General features: G+C 59.5%; 1 protein-coding gene across 1 annotated transcript; it reads left to right on the plus strand.

Moving 5' to 3' along the window:
• The first annotated feature begins 960 nt into the window (after window positions 1-960).
• On the plus strand, window positions 961-15,702 carry TEKT1 (tektin 1). Its single transcript, XM_047834049.1, is given in 10 exon segments — window positions 961-1,034; window positions 2,004-2,210; window positions 6,119-6,284; window positions 7,752-7,880; window positions 8,295-8,438; window positions 8,806-9,028; window positions 14,622-14,670; window positions 14,673-14,817; window positions 15,455-15,610; window positions 15,612-15,702. Coding segments are annotated over 9 exon segments (1,251 nt in total). The 5' UTR covers window positions 961-1,034; window positions 2,004-2,020; the 3' UTR covers window positions 15,661-15,702.
• The last annotated feature ends 5,008 nt before the right edge of the window (window positions 15,703-20,710 follow it).

Here is a 20,710-nt window from a genome sequence, read left to right on the forward strand (position 1 = left end):
CAATGGTGACCTACGATCATGATTCACAACTCATTTCATGTACTTCTGCCCATTCTACGCTCTTTCCAGCACTCCTGGGAAGCCTCGGGGTCTGCAAACTGGGGACACCCCCATGGTGGGTGGGGCCTCAGGCCCACCGGCTCCCAGGACACCGCCCCCTCCTTTCGCCCGCGTGCGTGAGTCCAGCACACCCGGGAGCCACACGACCCCCATCCGTCCCCGCGCTCGCCTTCCGAGCGGGGAACCCCACCACACAGACAAAACACCCGGTTTCTCGCCGGGACACTGACCGCAGGACGCCCAGCTCGCTCCTTAAATAGACGCTTCTCGGGGGCGGGGATATGAATATACAATATCAGCTCCCCAGGATGCCATTGGACAGCAGCTGCTTAATATTCATGACGCTTCGCGGGACTCCCGGCCGCGCCGAAGGCTCGCGAGACGTAGGGGGCGGGCTTCACGAGGCAAAGCCTCCTCTGATTGGTTGTTTTTAGAGGGAGGTTGCCTTCGATTGGCTGGTGTCAAGCGGTAAAGTAGTCCGCCTCCTGGCCGGGAAATTTGAATGCCCATTTTCTGGGATTCGGGCTGTGTGGACGAGGACCATACCGCATTTCTCCCCCAGCTGGGTAACTCGTTTATTTTCTGTTAGTGCGCACATATCCCGAGCGCTGTGCTCTCATTCCATAGCCGGGCAAGCTGCCCCCGACCCTCAACCCCCGACCCTCCCGGCTGCCAGTGCCTGCGCCTTCTCCCGCGGCCTCGGGTCCCGGCCCAACCCGCTGGGCCCCAGGGGCGCCGCGGCAGGGCCAGGCCAGGCGCAGGGCTCCCCACCCCAGACTCGGAGCTACGGTCGCTGTCCCCTGCCTGGCGCCCCACGCCGGGCGTGGGAGGTGCGCACCGCCGAGCCCCCGGCCCACCTCCCCAGCCGCAGCTAGGCCGCAGGGTCCGCGCCTGCGCAAGCTTCCCGGCCGCAGCCCCGCCCCCTTGGCCTGGGTAACGCGTCCCCGGTTGCCGCGGAGACGCGCCGTTGACCGGTAGGTTTTGCGGAGCCGGGAGCTGCAGGTGAGTGAGGGCGCCGCCCGGGAGCCGCGTGATCGGTGGTTCCCGGAGGTGAGTGCAGGGCGCCCACCCTCCCTCCCCGTCCGGCCTCTTGTCCATCTCCCGGGGGCTGCTTGGATGCACCGAGGTCTTGGGGTGCATTTCGAGCCCGCATCCGGACGGACTCGGGGGGCCGTGGGAGGGTTGGAGGTTCTGGCCCCTGAGGGCCGTGTGCGGACAGGTGTTCCGGGGGGTGCTGCGTGAGGAGCAGGTGTGGGGGTCGGGGCGCTCTGGCCCCCGCAGGCCGCCTTCTCCCTTTTCTTTGTCGAGCGGAGGAGGGTCTGTTTCTTCCACCTGCCCAGCAGGCTCCAGACCCAGCTGTCTGGGTGCAGATGTCACAGGTGTTGGCTTGTCCAGGGAACGGGGCTGGGTTCCTCTGCGGGCAGAACATACTAAAAGTGAACACTGCCCAGGACCCAGCCATTCTGATGAGTCTTTAAAAATGCATGCCCGGGGTCGCCAAAGGACACGTGTGAGAATATTCCTGGCACACTCCAGATAGCCCCACGCTGGAGCCCCAAACCCCCAAACACAGTAGAGAAGACAGATACATTCACGGCGTACTGAACAAGCCACTCACACAAACCACATCTAGGTGAGCGAGGCGGGTGAATCTTACAAACATAAGGTTACGCGGGGGCGGTCAGATGTCAAAGGGTACACGCTGTCTGACTGCACCTATGGCACGTTCAGAAACACCAGAACGTTTCTAGAGTGGAGTCAGACTACTGGTTGCCCCGTGGGAACGCGGGTGAAGGACAGTGACCCGCAGGGAGCGTGAGGTGCGTACAGGTTATGATTTAGGTGCTTTTTGGTATGTATGTCACACTTTCATACAAAGTGACATCAAAAAAAGGACAGATTGCTTTCTACGAAACTAAAGGAGGGTCTGCCTTTGTGGTCAGGACTTTGGGGAGCTGCAATGGCCAGACTTCTGCAACCTCCGCCCAAGTTCCTGCCGGCAGAATGGCACATGGCGAACGAGAACCAGTACCACAGAGCGGAGGCCGAGAGGTCCCGCTCCGAGCGCCTGGTGGCAGAAAGCCAGAGGCTTGTGGAGGAGATCGGAAAGACCACAAGAAAGTCTCAAAGCGACGTGAACAAGAAACTAGGTAAGGCAGGCCACGCGCCGCGCTTTCGCACGTGCCTGAATGTGGCCGGCGAGGCCCAGCCACGGTGCCGTCTGCATTGGGCGCTCGCGAGTGGCAAGGGAGTACCCTGGAATAGCGGGGGAGACACGCGTGCTCTTCAGCTTCCGGCTTTAAGTTCACGGCCCCAAGACAGAGGCCCGGTAACCTAGCCCGCTTTCCAGCTCTCCGGTGTCCATTCCTCTGTGGATTCCAGGCACACTCACTGGGCGCCTAAGAGCATCAGACACGATTTAAAGGGTAGTGCCCTTAAACGAGCAAAACTCACATAAACATGAAATGAGGCAAAACCTCCCAGGTGCCAAAGAGGTGACAGCTGGAGGGAAGAGGTGTGGCGGGGCCGCGCCCTCCCGGCGGGCTCTGGGGAGTAGACACAGCCCTCCACCTCCCACCTCCGCTGTCGGTGACGTCCCCTGAGTGTATGTCTGCGTCTTCTGTCTTGTCTTTGTGTGGGGACAGCAGTCCTACTGGCGGGGAATTTGGTTGCACCTGCAAAGACCCCGTATCCAAATCAGGCCACACGCACAGAGTACTGGCAGTTACATCGACCCACAGGTGCCTCCCGTCGTGTGCTACATGTGTCACTGCAGGACCTCACTGAGGGCACCCCTGCCTCCGTGCATCTTTCACACTCTGTCTGGAGAGACCTTCTGAGGGCTCAAGTCTAGAGGTCAGAGCAAGGGGCTCGTCAGTGCTGGGGCCTTTCCTGACCCCCAGCCTCCCTCCTTTGAGCCTCCACTGTGCTTTTTACGTGGTGAGAGAGAGTACAGACTCACTGAATTGAAACTGTCTGTTTTCGCGTCTGCCTCACACACGATGTCTTTCCATTGTGTCTCTTGGACAGGAGTCCAGGAGATAGCGTTCTGAGCGAGGAGGTGGCTCGGACGGAGCCATGAAGGCGGGAGGCGTGCAGCACTCCTGGTGTGCACACAGCGGGGTGGAGGGAGGCTGGCCCAGCCAAGGACGGCCGTGGGTTTGGAAGGCCCAGTTCGGTGGGAAGCCAGTTAGATGTGGGGGCAGAGGTGGCGGTCCGGGGTCATCACAGGGCAGAAAGGGGAGAGCCAGGCCATGCTGTCATGGCCAAGGAGGTCTTCCACTGTGTTGGTGGTTGTGCAAACATCAGGGAGGCTGAGAGCCGGACGAGCAGGAATTGAACCGGGGACCTGTGGGTAACAGCTCCAGCGGGGCAGCGGCCGACGCAGCGTGAGGGTGGTGGTCAGGTATAAGCAGGCGCCGGGGGACATCAGGGCACGTGGTGGACACACGCGTTCGCCTTCCCTCCCTTTTAAAATTTCAACAAAGTCGGGGCGCCTGGGGGGCTCAGTCGGTGGAACATCTCACTTCGGCTCAGGTTATGATCTCACAGCGCGGGAGTTCGAGCCTCCTGTCGGGCTCTGGGCTCACAGCTCGGATCCTGGAACCTGCTTCGGATTCTGTGTCTGCCTCTCTCTCTGCCCCTCCCCTGCTTGCACTGTCTGTCTCTCTCAAAAATAACTAAACGTTAAAAGGATAAAACTCCAACAACGTCATGTATGGCATTGATGAAGAGTGTGAGAGCTGGTGGGGGAAGGGAGTGAAGTGGAAACGTTGTGGAGAGAAGATTCTGGGGACAGAAAGCAGAAGGTCCAGGCAACAGGCGTAGGGACTGCAGGAAGCCCGTGCAGGTGGGGACAGGAAGATGCTGGCTGGGGCCCATAGCAGATTCATGCTGTGGACACTGTGTGATGCTTAAAACCTAAGCGTCAGTTACCTCCGGCTCTGGACGTCCAGGGCAGAACTGGAGGCGAGACTGGTTGGAAGAGTTTACAAAGAGCCCCTTCCCCACTGTGGCTCTGTCTCCCCCAGTGGAGAGTCACAGGCCTCAGTCCGTGCGAACACCAGCAGGCCCACAGGGGGCATCTGCGGACGATAGGGCCCGGGATCGTCCGAGGAGAGAACCAGGTACGGGGGCGGACAAGCCCTGTGCCTGCAGAGAGAGGTTCCAGCCAGGATTTCAGTCTCAGACGTAGTCAGCTGAGGGTCAGCCAACACGACATCTGCCTAACACGACAAGACACTCAGGCAGACGGATGGTCAGACATACACAGGGCCAGAGAAGAAATTATACCATAAAGTCTTCAGGAAATTTGGAGAAGACACTGTGTCCATAGACCAAGGAGAGTCTTAAAAAAGAACATTTGGGGCACGAGAAAGTGTTCTTGGGAACTAAAAATATCAGAGCAGGACATTTTTAAAAATTAAAAGAAGGATTGAAAGAGAAAGTGGAAGAATCTCCAGGATATAGGGGAAAAAACAAGACAGACAGTTGGATAACAGGAGAGGAGGGGTAAGAACTTGGGGACCCTGCGGGGAGGCTCTGTCTCTGACAGGGATTCAGAAGGAGCACGGAGAAGACGCAGGAGAGGAAACCACCTGTGGGGGGCCCTAGGAAGTTCCCCAGAACCGGAGGGTCTGTTTCCAGTGTTGGGCATACTCGAGTAAGGCCGACACTAGGGGAATAGGGAAGGAACCTGGGAAAGCTTTCGGGCCGCACACAGAGAATCAGGAATCCGGAGGGCTTCATTCAGACTTCTCCGCAGGAGCTCCAGACCCTGGAGGGAAGTGAAGAGACGTCATCAAAATTCTAACGAAAATCACAGCCTGTAGTCTACACGTAGCCAAAGTCAAACGATGAAGGTAGAACCAAGGCTTTCAAAAATTTCCGGTCATGTGTCCCCGTGTCTCAGGAGGGCTTGCTTCACCTGTGGAGGGGTGTGAACAGGAGGAGGAGACAGATCGGACAGGGCTGCGGCAGGTGCACAGTGTGGGGGTTCTGGAACAGACAGCTGGGGGGCTGTGGCTATGCTCAGGGTAAGGGGTTCTGGAACAGACAGATGGGGGGCGCTGTGGCAGGTACACAGGGTGAGGGGTTCTGGAGGAGACAGCTGGGGGGGTTGCTGTGGCAAGAGCACAGGGTGGGGGGTTCTGGAACGGACAGCTGGGGAGGGGGCTGTGGCAGGTGCACAGGGTCAGGGGTTCTGGAGGAGACAGGCATCGCCGGCGAGCAGGCAGGCAGAGAAAGCACTCCGGGCAGAGGTCCTGGGGAGTAAGCAAAGCCGTTGAGTAATTGATGGGTTTGAATATACCTGTGGGTCATAAATCTGTCAGAAAGTTGAAGGAAAAGTTAGTAATGAGTGTCTGGAAAGTGAAACAAAAACACAACTAGCAGCCCCTCCGAAAACAAACAAAAAACGTGTAAGAGAAGAAACTGATATTAGCACGCCGCCTGGCTCAGGTGTAAGTACCATTCACATATTTGCAGTATCATAAACACGTGTGAAATTGTTGTTTAACCAGAAGCCAATGCGGCCGTATCGGGAAGACAGGAGGTCAGGGACGTGTTGTGTGAGCGCAGATCCTGGTCTTTTCCACCACAGGAAACTGACCCACGTCGTTGAAAGTGATCCTGAACAAGCAGCCGTGTGAGCAAATGCAGGAGGAAATTCTAAAAGCATTTAGAAGGCAGTTGCTTCCAGAAAGCGGGATTGGGTGGGGAAGGGTCTGCAAAGCTCGGTCTGTTTGACCTTTCAAACACCGTAGGTTTCCAGCTTTGATCAGATTAAACGTTATGAAAAACACAGGTATTGAAGAGTTAGAGCGACCCGCGTGGATGGTGTTTGCACGAACTCCACGTTGGTTTTGTAAGAAGAAACCCCTTCCCTCCCTCCTGCCGCCCGACCCCGCCCTCCCCCAGTCGGCACCTAACAAGGACCCGAAGGTGCCCCAAGCAGCAGAGAACGTGTCCCGGCTGGTTTAGGTCTCTAATCCCAGAGCCGGTGGCCCCGGGAGCGGGCTGGCCCCCGTGTGACTCCGTGTCCTCTCTGTGTGCCCAGAACAGAGGCTCGAGGAGGTCAGGTTCTGGAAGAAGGAGCTGGATGACAAGCTGGAGGAGCTGGTGTGCACCACCGAAGACCTGCTCACCTACCGGACCAGACTGGAGAACGCGCTGGAGAGCCTGAAGGAGCCCCTGCACATCACCCAGATGTGCCTGGAGTACAGGTGGGCGGAGGGGGGGCTCCCCGAGGAACCTCTGCTGGGAGTCACCGGGTGCTGGGTGGCGGGTCGCCAGGGGCAAACGAGGACATGTTCTCTCGGCCTCCCGCGGTGGCGGGCAGCTGGCGGGCCGCGGAAGGAGCTCTTGTCTGCCTTAAGTTAAGTGGAAGTTAGGGCTGGGTTTGTGCACGGCAAAACGGTGCTGCATTTAAATAGGGTGGTTTCTGTCTGTCTCACACTTAGGGAGTCTGCAGACGGCGCAGGCCTGGCACGGTGCGCGCCGTGCTAGGCTCCGGGCGACTGCCGTCCCGTGCTCTGCCGCATGCATTCATCCCCCCAGGTTACCTCGTGTCGCCAGACGGCAGCCGGCGCTCCAGCCATTTCGTCTGTGTTCCCGCAAGGAGGAATAATTAGGGCTTGGTATTTGCCATTTCCACCTGCATCCCACTGACCAGAGCTTAGTCACATGGCCACGGCAGCAGTCTAGCGTGGATGCGCAGGGCAGGCCCAGCTCCTCCAGGACGGGTTTGCTCCCGCGCACCAAGCCACACGGGAGCATTTTGTCACCCAGAGGGCCCTGTGCAGACATACCTCTTACTGTCCCTTTGCTCCTACCAGTCCTGGGAGTGGGCGGTGCTGTCTGCTCTGGGGAGACACTGTTCCAGTTTTCACGGGGCCCCCCTGGGCTCACAGTCCTCTCCCTCCAACCCGATGCCTCCAAGATCAAGTGGCAGCTCCTTGGCCAGAGCCCCCAGGGTCCTAGCGACCGAGCCCAGGGACCTCTCCGGACCCTCACCTCACGCCCAGCAGTGGGGTGGGCTCAGTCGGGTGTGCAGAGTTCGAGACCTCGCGGCTGGAAGAGGAGGGGCCTTCCCGCCACGCACGGCCATGCGGGGTGGACCGAGAGATCGGCAGGGACGGGTCCTTCTGGGGGGAGAAATGGCGGGAACGTGGCGTGACACTGGGTGAGATCCTTGCTCTGAAGCGCCGTTTCCTCGAGTTTGCTGGAAAGGGCACGTCACAAATCCCCTTGAAAGGTCGGCACGACACCTGTGGTGTCACGGACGCCCAGCGTGGGAATAGCGAGCTTGCGTCGTGGTTACTATCGAAGGGCATCTTTCTGGATTCAAATCCTTGGCAACAGTCAGGACTGGGTCCTGTTTCCAGGAAGGAAACAGGCGTGTTTGGAATTGTAAGTCAAAAGATGATGTTTTTAACGAATGAGTAAAAAAGGAAAAGGCTTCTGAATGAAGGCGAAATTGAGGGGACGAGTGTATCCGTCGTGAGCAGTGAGCAATCGATCGTCTTGCTTCCTTGTCGTCTGGATATTTTGAAGTCTCGCAGATACGGACCCGTGCACGTCCCGACCACGCCACCCAGACGGGTCTGGTCGTACTCGAACCCGTTGTCCGGACAGACGGCGTGTCCGGCGTCCCCGGCCCGTTGGATGAGCAGCCCCTTCCTCTCGTCCAGGGAGAAGCGGGTCGGCATCGACCTGGTGCACGATAAGGTGGAGCAGGAGCTGGTGAAGGAGGCCGAGATCATCCGCGGGGTGACGGCCTTGCTGACCCGCACCTTGGAGGAGGTGTCCGAGCAGATCAGGTGCGTCCTTGTGGCCCGCCTGCGTCCCCCCGGGGCGTGCCCAGGAAACAGGCCCCAGGCGGCCCGAGAACACGCAGAATCAGGCCTACGTGACAGCCGCCCCCTGGCCGTGGCTGGGGACGGGGTGGGGGGCAGGGATTCACCCCAAAGGACACGGAGCCGTTTCCCGCCAGCGCTCAGCCCTCACGTTCCGCACTCTTCCGCGCTGACATCAGGAGCCGTCCCGGTGGGACGGAGGGTCTGGAAGGCCAGGGTGGGTGACCCAGTGGTGAGCGTGGTGCCGGGGGCGGGCGGGAGGGGAGCAGGCACCGTGTCCTGCTCCAGGCTCGCGGTGGCTGGTGTCCCAGGGTCTCCGGGGGCCCGCGGGTGCCGCCTGGGCGTCGCAGAGGGAACCCCGCTTCCTTCTTCCTGCAGGCTGAACCGCTCGGCCAAGTACAACCTGGAGAAGGACCTGAAGGACAAGTTTGTGGCCCTGACCATCGACGACGTTTGCTTCTCCCTCAACAACAACTCCCCGAACATCCGATGCTCGGAGAACGCCGTGAGGGTGGAGCCCCAGTGAGTGGAGGGCGGCCCAGGGCGGGGGTGCGGGCGCCTCAGGGGCGTCTGATACAAAATCTCTAAACAGTGAGAACTTGTCCTGTTTTAAATGTACGGGGGGCACGTTAATCACCCCCTTTCCGGCCCACACCCGCGGACACAGCCCGAGTTGGGTGCGCGTTTGCAGCGCCCGGCACCAGAGTGACACAGGTGGCCACCGAGGGACCGCTGCTGGCTCTTTCTGGAGAGGGGGGCTTCCTCGTGCTCCCGACCCGGGGGGGGGGGGGCAGGCCGAGCTTCCGCGGATCCGCGGGGCCCCGTCGCCCGTGCGCACCCCCTTCCGCAGCCCGACGCGCCGCGAGTGAGCGCGTGGCTTCCGTTTCAGCTCCGTGAGCCCAGAGGACTGGCTGGAGTTCTCCAACGCCAACGTGGAGAAGGCCGCCAAGCAGAGGAGCAGCTCCCTGGCGCTGAAGGCCCTGGTGGACCGGATCCTGTCCCAGACAGCCGGCGACCTGCGCAGGCAGTGTGACGCGGTGGACGCGGCGTTCAGGGACGGGCTGCAGGAGACCAAGGGCGCCAGGGACAAGCTGGCCGCTCACCTGGCCAAGGTGAGCCCCTCGGCAGGGGGAGCTGGAGGCTCGCCGGGGGTGGGGAGGGGCGGGCGGTGGGACCAGCCTGGCCCCCGGCCTGTGCTTGTGGTCTGTAAGGAGGAAGGCTGTTCGGCCCCCCAGCTCGGCCGCAGGGCTCGGCTTCTGGGGTCGGAGGGGACTTGGCCCCGTTCGGGGCCTCTGCGTCATCTCTACGAAGAGCAGGCCGTCTGCCTACCCTGGACCTCGGCTCCGCTCGCGTGCGAGGTGGCCACATCCTTCGTGGCTCCGAAATTCCATGAGTTCGTCGGATGCCGCCGATTCCCCAATCCCCGCCGGAGTTTCAGGATTCGGGTGCCGCGTGCCTCTCGGTCACCCGCTGCTGGGCTGCTGACCTGGCGTTCGGGACAAATTAGAACTACGGGGCCCTGACTTTCAGCATGTGCCGGTTTCTATGGTGTAAGTACTTGAGGCCGCCTACGTGGCAGCGGGCCGGCAGAGTTGCACTCGGACCTTGAACCCAGGCCTTGGCCGTCAGACAGCTCAGCTGCGTGAGGAGCCACACGGGCAGAAAGCGGGGTTCATTCAGCACCGCGGGGTTCAGCCAGCACCTGGTGGGATTCAGTTAGCACCGTGGTGTTCAGTCAGCACCATGGGGTTCAGTCAGCACCGCGGGGTTCAGTAAGTACCCGGCAGGGTTCAGTCAGCACCTGGTGGGATTGAGTCAGCACCGTGGCGTTCAGTCAGCACCACGGGGTTCATTCAGCACCACGGGATTCAGTCAGCACCACGGGGTTCAGTCAGGACCGCGGGGTTCAGTAAGTACCTGGCGGGATTGAGTCAGCACCATGGCGTTCAGTCAGCACCACGGGGTTCAGTCAGCACCTGGTGGGATTCAGTCAACACCGTGGGGTTTAGTCAGCACCTGGCAGGCTGCAGTCAGCCACATGGGGTTCAGTCAGCACCTGGTGGGGTTCGGTCAGCCCCTGGCGGGATTCACTCAGCACCGTGGGATTCATTCAGTAACACGGTATTCACTCAGCACTTGGCGGGGTTCAGTCAGCACCGCGGGAGCGAGAAGAGCCTGGCGGGTGAGCGTGTGGACCCTGGACAGATGGAGCCCGTGTGGTGCTGGGGAGCCCCCTTAACGTTTGTGCACTTTTTTGACGGACCCCCAGGTGCAGCAGCCGGGGAGACACAGCTGACGAGGCCCACGGGCCCTAGAGGCGGACGCCCGCTCAGGGTCGGGAGGAGACGCGGGTGGCCGGGGCCCACGGCGGGTGTGAGGGGCCCGGGCTTCCTGGGGTTTCCTGGGCAGACGCGGCAGGGCCGACAGAGCAGCTCGGGACCGGCCCGAGTGATGTGAGAGGTTCTTTGGGCCTCGGGGGCGTCCCTGGCACCTGGCCCTGGGAGGCTGAGGCGGAGAGATACGGCCCCCCGGGCTCGGGGCGCACAGAGCGGGCCGAGCCCCAGACCATGAGTCTGCCGGCAGCGAGCGCAGGCCGGCCCCTTGGCCGTCGCCAGGCCCTCCCCACCAGGAAAGGTTTGTGTTTTGATGGCAGAACATCAGAACATACAGAAAATTGACAGCGTGCGCAATCCGCCTGAGCCCCGTTGCTTATCTTCCTCGCTGATAAAGTAGGGAGCTGTCTGGGTGGGTCAGGGTTACGCCAGACAGCCCCGGCCAGACCCCCAGGACGTGCCACACACGAGTACACGCGTTTACGTACGCACGTGTATGTGGCTCATACGACGTATCCCCGGTACAAATTGGCGGCCGCCGCTGAGAGTGGTATTAACGGCCAGGGAGCAGGAGGAGGCTTGGTGGGGGCCCCGGAAGGAAGGCGGGTCTGAGGCAGGAAGGGTCGTGGCCCCGGAGCTGAGGACCCGGGGGTGCTGAGTCCACAAGGGATCCAGCCGTCTGGACAGGCTGGGGAGTCCGGTTCAGTGAGACCCGGCAGACCGCACAGGGCGGCCTGGGGGGCAGCAGGTGGGGGTGGGGCCTCAGCCGCAGGACTGCCGCCAGTACACGCGACAATGAGAGGGGCAGCGTCGTGGTCCCTGTCTCTGAGGTGAGGACACTGAGGCCAGAAAGGTTGACAGCTTTGTTACGGCCCCGGGGCTCACGGGCTCACGGGCGACAGCCCCGGGCGCGGAGCCCGGGCCGGGTGGCTCCCGTCACTGCCTCCCGTCACGGCGACCGCAAAGGCTGTGTCTCTGCCGACCCCATGCGTGGGAGGGATGGGCGGGCACGTGGGGGGTGACTGGGTGGCACAGCCGAGGGGGTGGGACGCGGGCCACGTGTCACAGGAGGCGACCCACACGCACCCTGCAATCGTTCCGATGTTCACAAGAGTCGGCACGGGGACTGTCCCCTCTCCTATGGGCGGATCAGAGACAAGGCTGCTGTGGGGGTTGGTGACCTCGCCCTGGGAGTGGCGGGTCAGGGATCCCCCAGGTCAGGGAGCGGAGGGGTCGGAGAACGCAGGGCCAGGGAGCCATGGGGTCCGGGAGCTCGGCGTCTGGGAGCCTGTGCCCTGAATGGGTGACTGAGGCTGCCGGCACCGTCTGGCTCTGAGAGGAAGGCCTCAGGCCCAGCCGGGCAGCTCACGGGGAACAAGACGGACCGTCCGAGGCACGCGCCTCGTTCCTCGAGTGACCATCGGTGGGCTTCTAATGCGCTTAGCGCTTCAACCCTTCTTGCAGAAGGACCGAGGGTCACCAGCAAATTCGCATCCTCGGGCCGCCCTTCCTCAGCTGCCGCCATCGAACACGACCTGATTAACTCGCCCTCGGTGAGCGGCTTTCCCACGTGGCTGACGGAAGGGCTGCTCGAGCCTCATTCGGACCCTCAGTTTCATTTTTGTGAAGAAATCCCGCTCCTGGGGGCGGGGAATGTTGCGCCCTGTGGTGCAGACGTCCGGCCCTGCTGTGCAGTCTCCTTGATTAACAACCCCCCCCCTTGATGCGCCTTAAACGTGCAAAACGCAAAGGCTGCTTTCCTTGTGTTACCGTAACGAGCGTGCGCTGGTGTACCAGGTAAGGTGGCAGTGCGTGGCCACAGAAGTCGCGCCGTCAGGTCACGACCGTGGCTTTGGGGTTTGTGATGTTTGGGGCAGCGCAAAGTGATGACAGCCCGGCCCGTGCCGTCTGTCAACCCGCCACCATAGTCCAGAAGGAGCCACTGTAATGAATGCGCGTGGCTGTGTTCCAGTAAAACCTTATTTATGGGCACCGAAATTTGAATTTTATATAATTTTCACATGACGTGAAATCTCATTCTTCTTTTGTTTTTTTCAACCACTTAGATACGTGAACACCTGTCTTTCACTTTTTTTTTTATAGTATACTTATTTTCGAGAGAGGGAGAGAGTGTGTGTGCATATGAGCATGTGTGAGTGAGGGAGAGACAGAATCCGAAGCAGCCTCCATGCTGCCAGTGCAGAGCCCGACGCCAGGGCGTGACCCCATGAACCGTGAGATCGGGACCTGAGCCGAAAGCAAGAGTTGGACGCTTCACCGGCTGAGCCACCCAGGCGCCCTGTGAAAACCTTCCTTTAAAGAGAAAAGATGGGCCACAGACTCGGAGAAAAGACGTGCAAAACACACGTCCGATAAGGGACCAGTACCCAAAATAGGCAAAGAGCTCTTAAAACTCACCAAGAAGGAGACAAACAGACCAACTGAAACATGGGCAAAAGACGTGAAGAGACACGTCACAGGAGGAGACACGGGTGGCTGAGCACGAGGAAAGAGGCACCACGTGGTAGGTCACCAGGGAGGTGCCTGTGAAGGCAGCGGGATGCCGTGCGCACCTGCAGAAAATCCAGCAGGTGGACGGCGCTAAACACTGGCGAGGAGGCCGAGCAACGGGCTGCCAGTCCATCCTGGTGGGAGCCGGGAGGGCAGCTCGGCAGTCTCTTAGGAAACCGAGCGCGCGCATAAATCCAGCGGTCTCGCTGCGGGGCGTTTGCCCAGATGTGTTGAAAATTTATGTCCACACGAAACCCTGCATCCGAACGTTCGTAGGACTTGACTCATGATCGTCGAAACTTGGAAGCCACCAAGGTGTCCTTTGATAGATGAACGGACGGAGAGGCCGTGGTCCATCCACACGACGGAATGTTACCCAGAGAAAGAGAAACGAGCTGTGAAGCCACAGAGAGATGTGGAGGAACCTCAGCGATCGCTAAATGAGAGGCGTCCATCTGAAATCCAAGCCGAGCTAGTCATGTCTGCTCCCACCCACGTGATGTTCTGGAGAGGGCGTGGCTACAGGGACGGACGTCGCCGGGGTCTCCGTGAGGGGGAGGGGTGAACAGGAGGTGCATGGCGCGGGGGGGGGGGGGGGGGCGGGGGGGGGTGGTTAGGGCAGTGAAGTTATCCCGTGTGACCTGTGTCATCACGCATGTGTCCAGATCCACAGGATGTGCACAGTGAGCCCTAACGTCACCGTCGACTAGTTACTAACGTGTCAGCACGGTTCACCGATTGTGGCAAACGCATGACACCGATGCCAGACGCTGATGATGGAGAAATCTGCCCTCCAGGGAGAGGGGGTACTGGGAACTCTGGACGTGCGGCTCGTTTGCTGAAACCCTAAAACTGCTCTTGAAAAGAGTCTGCTAATTAAAAAGACAATTTTTTTTTTTAATTTTGTGTACAAACAAAAACAGGCATCAGACTGGGTTTGGCCATACTGCTGAGTCCTGACCTAACCCATGGTGACTAATTTTGTTTTCAAGAATCTGTGTGCATTTTGGGTATTTTAAGCATTTGCAAAATTTAAGAGAATGTAGCCTGCTTTTAAAGGATTATAACTTGAGCCGAACACGGATGCTTAACCGACTGAGCCACCCAGGTGCCCCAAGAGGTCTTATGTTTTAAAAACACGTACTCAACTTTTTAAGACTAATGTGATATAATATCTGGGATTTGCTTTAAAATGGTTGAGCGGATGGGCGGGGCTGGGATGGAAAAGAGCTGACCATATAGTGATTGCTGCTTAAATTGATGAGGGGCCCACCCGGGTCACTATCCTCTCTACTTCTGTGTTCTTCTGGAAATTTCCATGATGCAAAGTTTAAAAACAAAAAAGCTTAAGGAAGAAATACAATTTCAAACTAGTTAAGTATTCATCTAAAACCCCAAGTCACTTCTAAGTGATCTTTTCTGCGCACAAGCCCCCATCAAAGAGACCCTGAGGCAGCTCGTCCACTCTCTCCGGGCTTCTAGGGTGGACCCCGGGCCGGCGGGCAGACCGACAGGGAAACGGGCAGCTTTCTGCTCCCGGCACAGGGCACCCGAGGTCGGCGGGCAGCCTGCAGCCCACGCTCAGGGCGTTCTCCAGGGAATCCACGTGCCCGGGGAAGGACGTGAGGCGACAGTGGCCTCGTTCATCCCACCGGCGAGGTTCTGAGGGTCGGTGAGCCTCCTCGCCGGCCAGCTGTGCCCTCGGCAGGGAGGAGAGGTCAGGCACGTCCAGGGGCCCTGCGGGGGCGCAAGTCTGATGTCCCGCCTTGCTCACCTACGTGATCACAGCAGACGTGAGAGTGTGTGCGGCCGAGTGCTGAACGGCACAGCCCGCCCTCACTGTCTCCGATCCGCTTGCAAGGTCATGGAAGAGATTGCTTGCCAGGAGAAAAATGTCACGGTTCTCGAAAAGGCATCGCTGACCAGGAAGGACCCGCCAAGGTGGCTCACACGCGCCTGGAGACCAGAACGCACCGGCCTAACGTGGAGCTGTGTCGCGATGCCGCACAGTGTCGGCTGGTCAGGGAGGTCCAAGAGATCGCCCACAGCGTCGCCAGGTAGGGGACGGCCGGCACTCGGGGTGCACAGGACTGTGCATGTGGACTGTGAACAGGGCTGGGCAGAGCCACGTGGGCATGAGTGCATTTGCACCGGTGAAGTTCGAGGGCTCCCTTTCTAGAGGGCGGCCACTTGCTGTCACGCAGAAAATGGGTCCCAAGGTTTAAATTTTTCTGGAGCCCAAATCCAGACTTTAGGTAAAAATCCACAGTTGTTTTTTTAATTTTTTAAAGATATTTTATTTATTTTTGATAGAGACAGAGCACAAGTGGGGGAGGGGCAGAGAGAGAGAGAGACACACAGAATCCAAAGCAGGCTCCAGGCTCCGAGCTGTCAGCACAGAGCCCGACGTGGGCTCGAACCCACGAACTGCGAGATCATGACCTGAGCCGAAGTCAGACGCTCAACCGACTGAGCTACCCAGGGGCCCCCCAAAATCCACAGTTTTAAGCGTTGGCAGTTGGTGGGGGTTTCTGCCTTGGGAATCTGGCCCCTTTGAAGTCTCTGTGGGGAGGAAACTATCAATCTGGCTTCTGTCCCGAACACATGAACTCATCCCCCCCCCCCCCCCCCCCCCCCGCCTCCGCCCCGCACCCGGCCCCGGAAAAGCGCCTCAGGTTCTCCCTCTTCTCCTAGACTCAAGGAGACCTTGGCCCGGGCTCAGGCGGAGCTGAAGGGCCTGAACTGCAGGCAGCTGGCCCTGCAGGAGGAGGTCCAGGTGAAGGAAAACACCATCTACATCGACGAGGTGCTGTGCACCCACATGAGGAAGTCCATCCCCCGAGGGACGGGGCGACCAGGGCGAGTGGGCGGGGGGCCCCCGCCCCGACGCCGTCTGCTGATTGTGCCCACGGTTCAGATGCTGATTAAAGCACTTCACGATCGATCGGTGGCACAGAGCTCTCGCTTCAGGAGGCAGGACTGCGGTCAGAGACACAAGCTCTGGGCGGGGCCTCGGGGCCGAGGTTTGGGGGGCGGCTCCAGGCCGCTGGTTGGGCAGTGGTGGCTCCCCAGTTGCACCGCGGGTCCAATCGTCCATCACGGGACTCGGGCCTGGGGCCGAGGGGTCCCAGACGTTTAGTTCTGATTCCGCCCAGTGTGGTCCTGGATCCCCTACGCAGACTTGGGAGAGGGACGGACCTCTCTGGTGCCACCATCCCCGCTCCCTATGAAACCACGCCGGGGCTGCTGACTCAGACCCACTTTTCAAGCCTCCCAGAGAGCAGATGAGAGCAGAGGCCCTGGATCTACCCGCACCTGCAGGCGTCTCTCTGGGCCCCTTTCTGCTGGGAGACCCAAGAGGACGGAGGGGCCTCAGCTCCTAGAAAGTCGGCTGAGTACTGGGGCTTGAGGAGCCCGGCTGCTGCCACGTGGGGTCGTGCGGTTCGGGGGCAGGGGAGGGGTGGGGAGGACACCTCTGGTTCACTGGCCGGAGGGGTCGTTAGTGGGCGCGTCTGTTGCAGAGCCGGCCGTCAGGCAGGGCAGGCTGTGGTCTCAGGTCACCAGCCAGGGAGATAGAGGGCGCCTCCTTTAGCCCCCGGTCTCGGGAGGGGTTCCCAGCCTCCTTCCTCCCCTGGATGCAGATGGAGGGTGTGAGTTTAGTGACGGTCTCCAGACCAATGGATAATCATTTTTTCAGACTCAAGTAACAGTAAAGGAGAAAGGAAAAACGTTCCCCGTTTCTGCCGCAGATTCAAGCCTGTGTCTGGACGAGTAGGCAGCTCTGGAGACGCAGGGGGGCCGAGGCCCCCGCACTGCCCGCCTCGGTGGGGGGGGGGGGGGCACCGCGCGGCTGCGTGAGCCGCGGTGACAGCCCCCTGCCCTCACACCCGCGTCGCTTCTGCACAGCTGTGCTCACGGCTCAGGCGCGGTGAGGTATGACCTCTCTTCCCTCATGGTGGCTGCGGGGACTGGCCACCCGCCCTCGTTCTGACGTCAAAGGGCCACCTCGCAAGTGCGGGGCTCACGTCCAGGCGCCTTGCTCGGAGCCGCTGCCACGCTCGGTGCTCACACTCGACTCGGTGATGCGGGGGTGGGGGGAGGGCACTGGCCAGGAGGGCGGAGCCCCCGCGCCCAGGGTCAGCACCTGGATTCTAGTTCCCACATGGCCAGCCGAGCCCCGCCTCCTCTTAGGGCCCCCTGCAAGGTGACAGTCGGCCAGACAGCCCAGGGCCTTCCCGTCTCTGATGTTCCCTGAATCTGGCTGCCCAGCTCCAGACGCGGTGTCTTGAACAGTGTCAGACGCGGGCCCGACTCCCTCGGGGTTTAGCATCTAAGTGTTTCTTGGCCCGGAGCGTCTGTGCGGCTGGCAAGGGGTGTCCCTAACCTCTCTGAGGCTGAGGGCGTCTGCTTCGAGCCGACCTGCGCCGTGACCTGCCTGCCCCGGGGCTGCATGTCTCCTGCCGGGTGATGAGGAGGGACCCCCTCCTCTCTGCCCTGGGGACGCCCCGGGAGCTCCTCTGCTCTGGCTGGGAAGGGTCCGGAGCCCCTTCCCAGGTGAGAGGCAGGGGGTGTCTGTGCAGACTTGGGATTATCCCAGGGGGTGTGGTCAGCAGGTGCGAGGACTCAGCGGGAAACCCTTTCTTGTGAAAACAGCTCTGAGCGGCTCCGTGGTTCCTTGAGGTCACCACCTGGCTCAGGTCAGCCCCGTCACCTGCCTGGTCCCCACAGGTCCCCGGCTCCCAGAGTGCCCGCTGCCCCACAGGTAAACCGGGAGTAGTGAATCCCGACCAGTAAACCGGCGTGTGGTCGGAGAGGACTCGATGGGGCGGTTCCATCCACTGCTCCCAGTGTCCGTGTCATTGGCGCCTGTTCCCGCTGCTTAAAAAGGGTGGGGTCTCGGTACTCAGGAAGACAGCACGGGCAAAACGAGTCGCTCTGAAACCACTGGTTGTGCAAACAGAGGGGGAGGGCGCCTCCTCGCGATCTCACTCTCAGGCGGTCAGCGCGGAGCGAGCGGGTCTGTCTCCAGCCTGAACTCGGGCAGATGCAGAGGAGTGGGAATCAGGTCCATCACCCGAGTGCCAGCCAGGGAAGCCGCGCGAATCTCTCACCACGTGTGACGCTCAGCCGGTGAACACACAGGACTCTGCGACTTCAGCCTGCAAGGTGCCTCCTCTGGGGTGGCCGGAAGTGTGAAGGGGCAAGTGTCCACTGGAGAGGGGTTATTCTGTGTCTACAGAAATCGCTTCCATCAGGTTATAGTTGGCGACACTCTTTCTGGAACAGTGACATCTGTCATCCTAACGTCATGAAGATGCATTCCTATCTTTCTATTTTACTCAAAAAAAAAAAAAAAACAACCCTTAGTTCTCGGGGTGCCTGGGTGGCTTGGTCGGTTAAGTGTCTGACTTTGGCTCAGGTCACGATCTCACGGTTCGTGGGTTCGAGCCCCGCGTCGGGCTCTGTGCTGACATCTCAGAGACTGCTTCGGATTCTGTGACTCTTTCTCTCTCTGCCTCTCCCTCTCAAAAATAAATAAACATTAAAAAAAAAAACAAAAATAAACCTTGGTTCTTGAGAACTCCATCTTCCACGGCAGCATTTCTCAGCTACACATAGTAAAACGGAAGTTTTCTCTGATTCGTCCGAAGCTCCCATGCTCCAGAGTCGCAGGCGCTCCACATGTCCTTGCGTGGGAGGCAGTTGGCCAGAATGAAGGGAGAGGCTCTAAGTTCCGGTTGGCGTTGACGCATCTGCCTCCGGCACTTCCTGAGCGAGTGACCTCGGGCAGGTTACTCTTAAGTCCCTGTTTCCTGATCTCTGAAGGAGGGAGGATGGTGTCCACCTGCCAGGGCTGTTACATGGGTTCAAGGAAACCGTGACCCACACCTCGCACGCACGCACTGAGCACTCCGCCCCTTCTGGGGACGCCCCCTGTTGTATGGGGGTGGGGGTAGAAAGTGTCCCGCATTTCAGTCAGGGACCCTGGTGTCAGCTCTGCCACTAATTGGCCGTGTGGCCCCGGGACAGTCACCTCTTCTTCTGAGTCTGTGTTCTGTCATGCACATAGTAAATCCCTCACGGCCCATGGCCAACTCTGGGTCCAGGCGACAGACGTGGCCCTTCCCAGTTCCGTGCAGCCTCCTGGACCCCGTCCCAGCTTTATTTGCATGCTGGGGAGCTCAGCATGTCTGAACCAGGTACAGAACTCAGGGTCACACAGTCAGTGGCCGAGGGGACGGAGGTCACAGGTATCAGGACCCTTCTGCCCAGAGCTGAAGGCCCCTCGCTCAGTCTTCTCAGAAACAAAGCCTGCACTTTTGTTGTCGCCTTGCCTGTGGGTGGTGGTCTAGCGCCTCAGGGGACCGCGGTCCCGCTTTCCTCACGCATTTAGAAATTTGGAGGATTTGGCCCCCATCACGGTCGCCAGGGCTTCCTCTGCTGCACCCACAGCCGGGCGAGGCTCCTGTGCTCCGGCCAGAGGGGACAGGCGGGGACACGCGGCCGTGGCCCACGGAGGTCACAACCCTGTGGCCATCTTCATCCACCCCTGGGCCCTGAGCATGCGGGTTACAGACTGCGTGTGCTCTGTGTTTCCCCAGGGCTCCCCTACTCTCAGCTGGGGGTCCTGCCTCAGCTCCATGGGGAATGGGAATGTCTGTGTGGCCAAGGAAGTCCCGGTGTCCTTCAGACTGTCGTCAGGGGACCCATGGGTCAAACTATTTTAACACCACCACCAAGATGTTACATGTGTTTTCACTCATTCTCTCTGGAGTTTTCCAGAGGCTGCATGTCGTGTGATGTCTAAACAGATGGCAGAGGCAGGGATGAGAAACCCAGGTTAACTATTGAGCCAGACTTAAGATTGTCTGAACTGTAAACTGAGCCACACTTCTTTGGAAAACATGTCCATAAAATGTGTTCATGTGTTTTCTGTATGAGACTCCTCTACACTCAGATTCCATGTTTGGAGATGAAAGCAAGCTGTCCAAAACTGGTCCATGCCGAGAAGTCATTAGTCAGTCAGCCAGCCATCAGTCAACCAAGCAGCCAATCAGTCAACCAACCAATCAGTCAACCAAGCAACCAATCAGTCAATCAACGAGCCAGTCAACCCACCAGCCAGTCAACCAACCAGATGATCAGTCAACCAATCAGCCAGCCAGCCAATCAACCAGCCAGTCAACCAACCAGCCAGTCAACCAACCAGCCAATCAGTCGATCAACCAGCCAATCAGTCAACCAAGTAGCCAATCAGTCAACCAACCAGACGATCAGTCAATCAACCAGCCAGTTAATCAGCCAGCCAATCAACCAAATAGCCAATCAGTCAATCAACCAGCCAACCAACCAGCCAGTCAGTCAACCAACCAGACGATCAATCAACCAGCCACTTAATCATCCAGCCAATCAACCAAATAGCCAATCAGTCAATCAACCAACCAGCCAATCAGTCAACCAACCAGCCAATCAGTCGATCAACCAGCCAATCAGTCAACCAAGTAGCCAGTCAACCAACCAGACGATCAGTCAGTCAACCAGCCAGTTAATCAGCCAGCCAATCAACCAAATAGCCAATCAGTCAACCAGCCAGTCATTCTTACAGGTGGTCTGCATTCTAGCGGAGGCTCTCCTCACTGAGCTGGCTGTGCCCTTGTGGCTCCCAGGGCCCCTCTGGTGCCCCAACAGGGGGACCTACCCCCTCACCTGTGTTGGTCTATCCTGAATGCTAGTGAGACAGGAGCCACGGGGACCCAGCAGCTGCAGGGTGGTTCCTGGGGCTGTGGCCACGGAGGTGCTGGGACCTCAAAAACACTGGATCCACAGGAACTCTAACAGAGGCCTGGGCAGCTGCACAGATGCGGACAGAGCACACAGAAGGCTATGCAAATCAAGTCTGCAACGAGACCCTTGTCGAAGGTATTCTGAAATTTTATTAATTGAGGTCTA

This window comes from Prionailurus viverrinus, chromosome E1 (genome assembly GCF_022837055.1).
Source record: "Prionailurus viverrinus isolate Anna chromosome E1, UM_Priviv_1.0, whole genome shotgun sequence".
NCBI classification, from domain to species: Eukaryota; Metazoa; Chordata; class Mammalia; order Carnivora; family Felidae; genus Prionailurus; species Prionailurus viverrinus.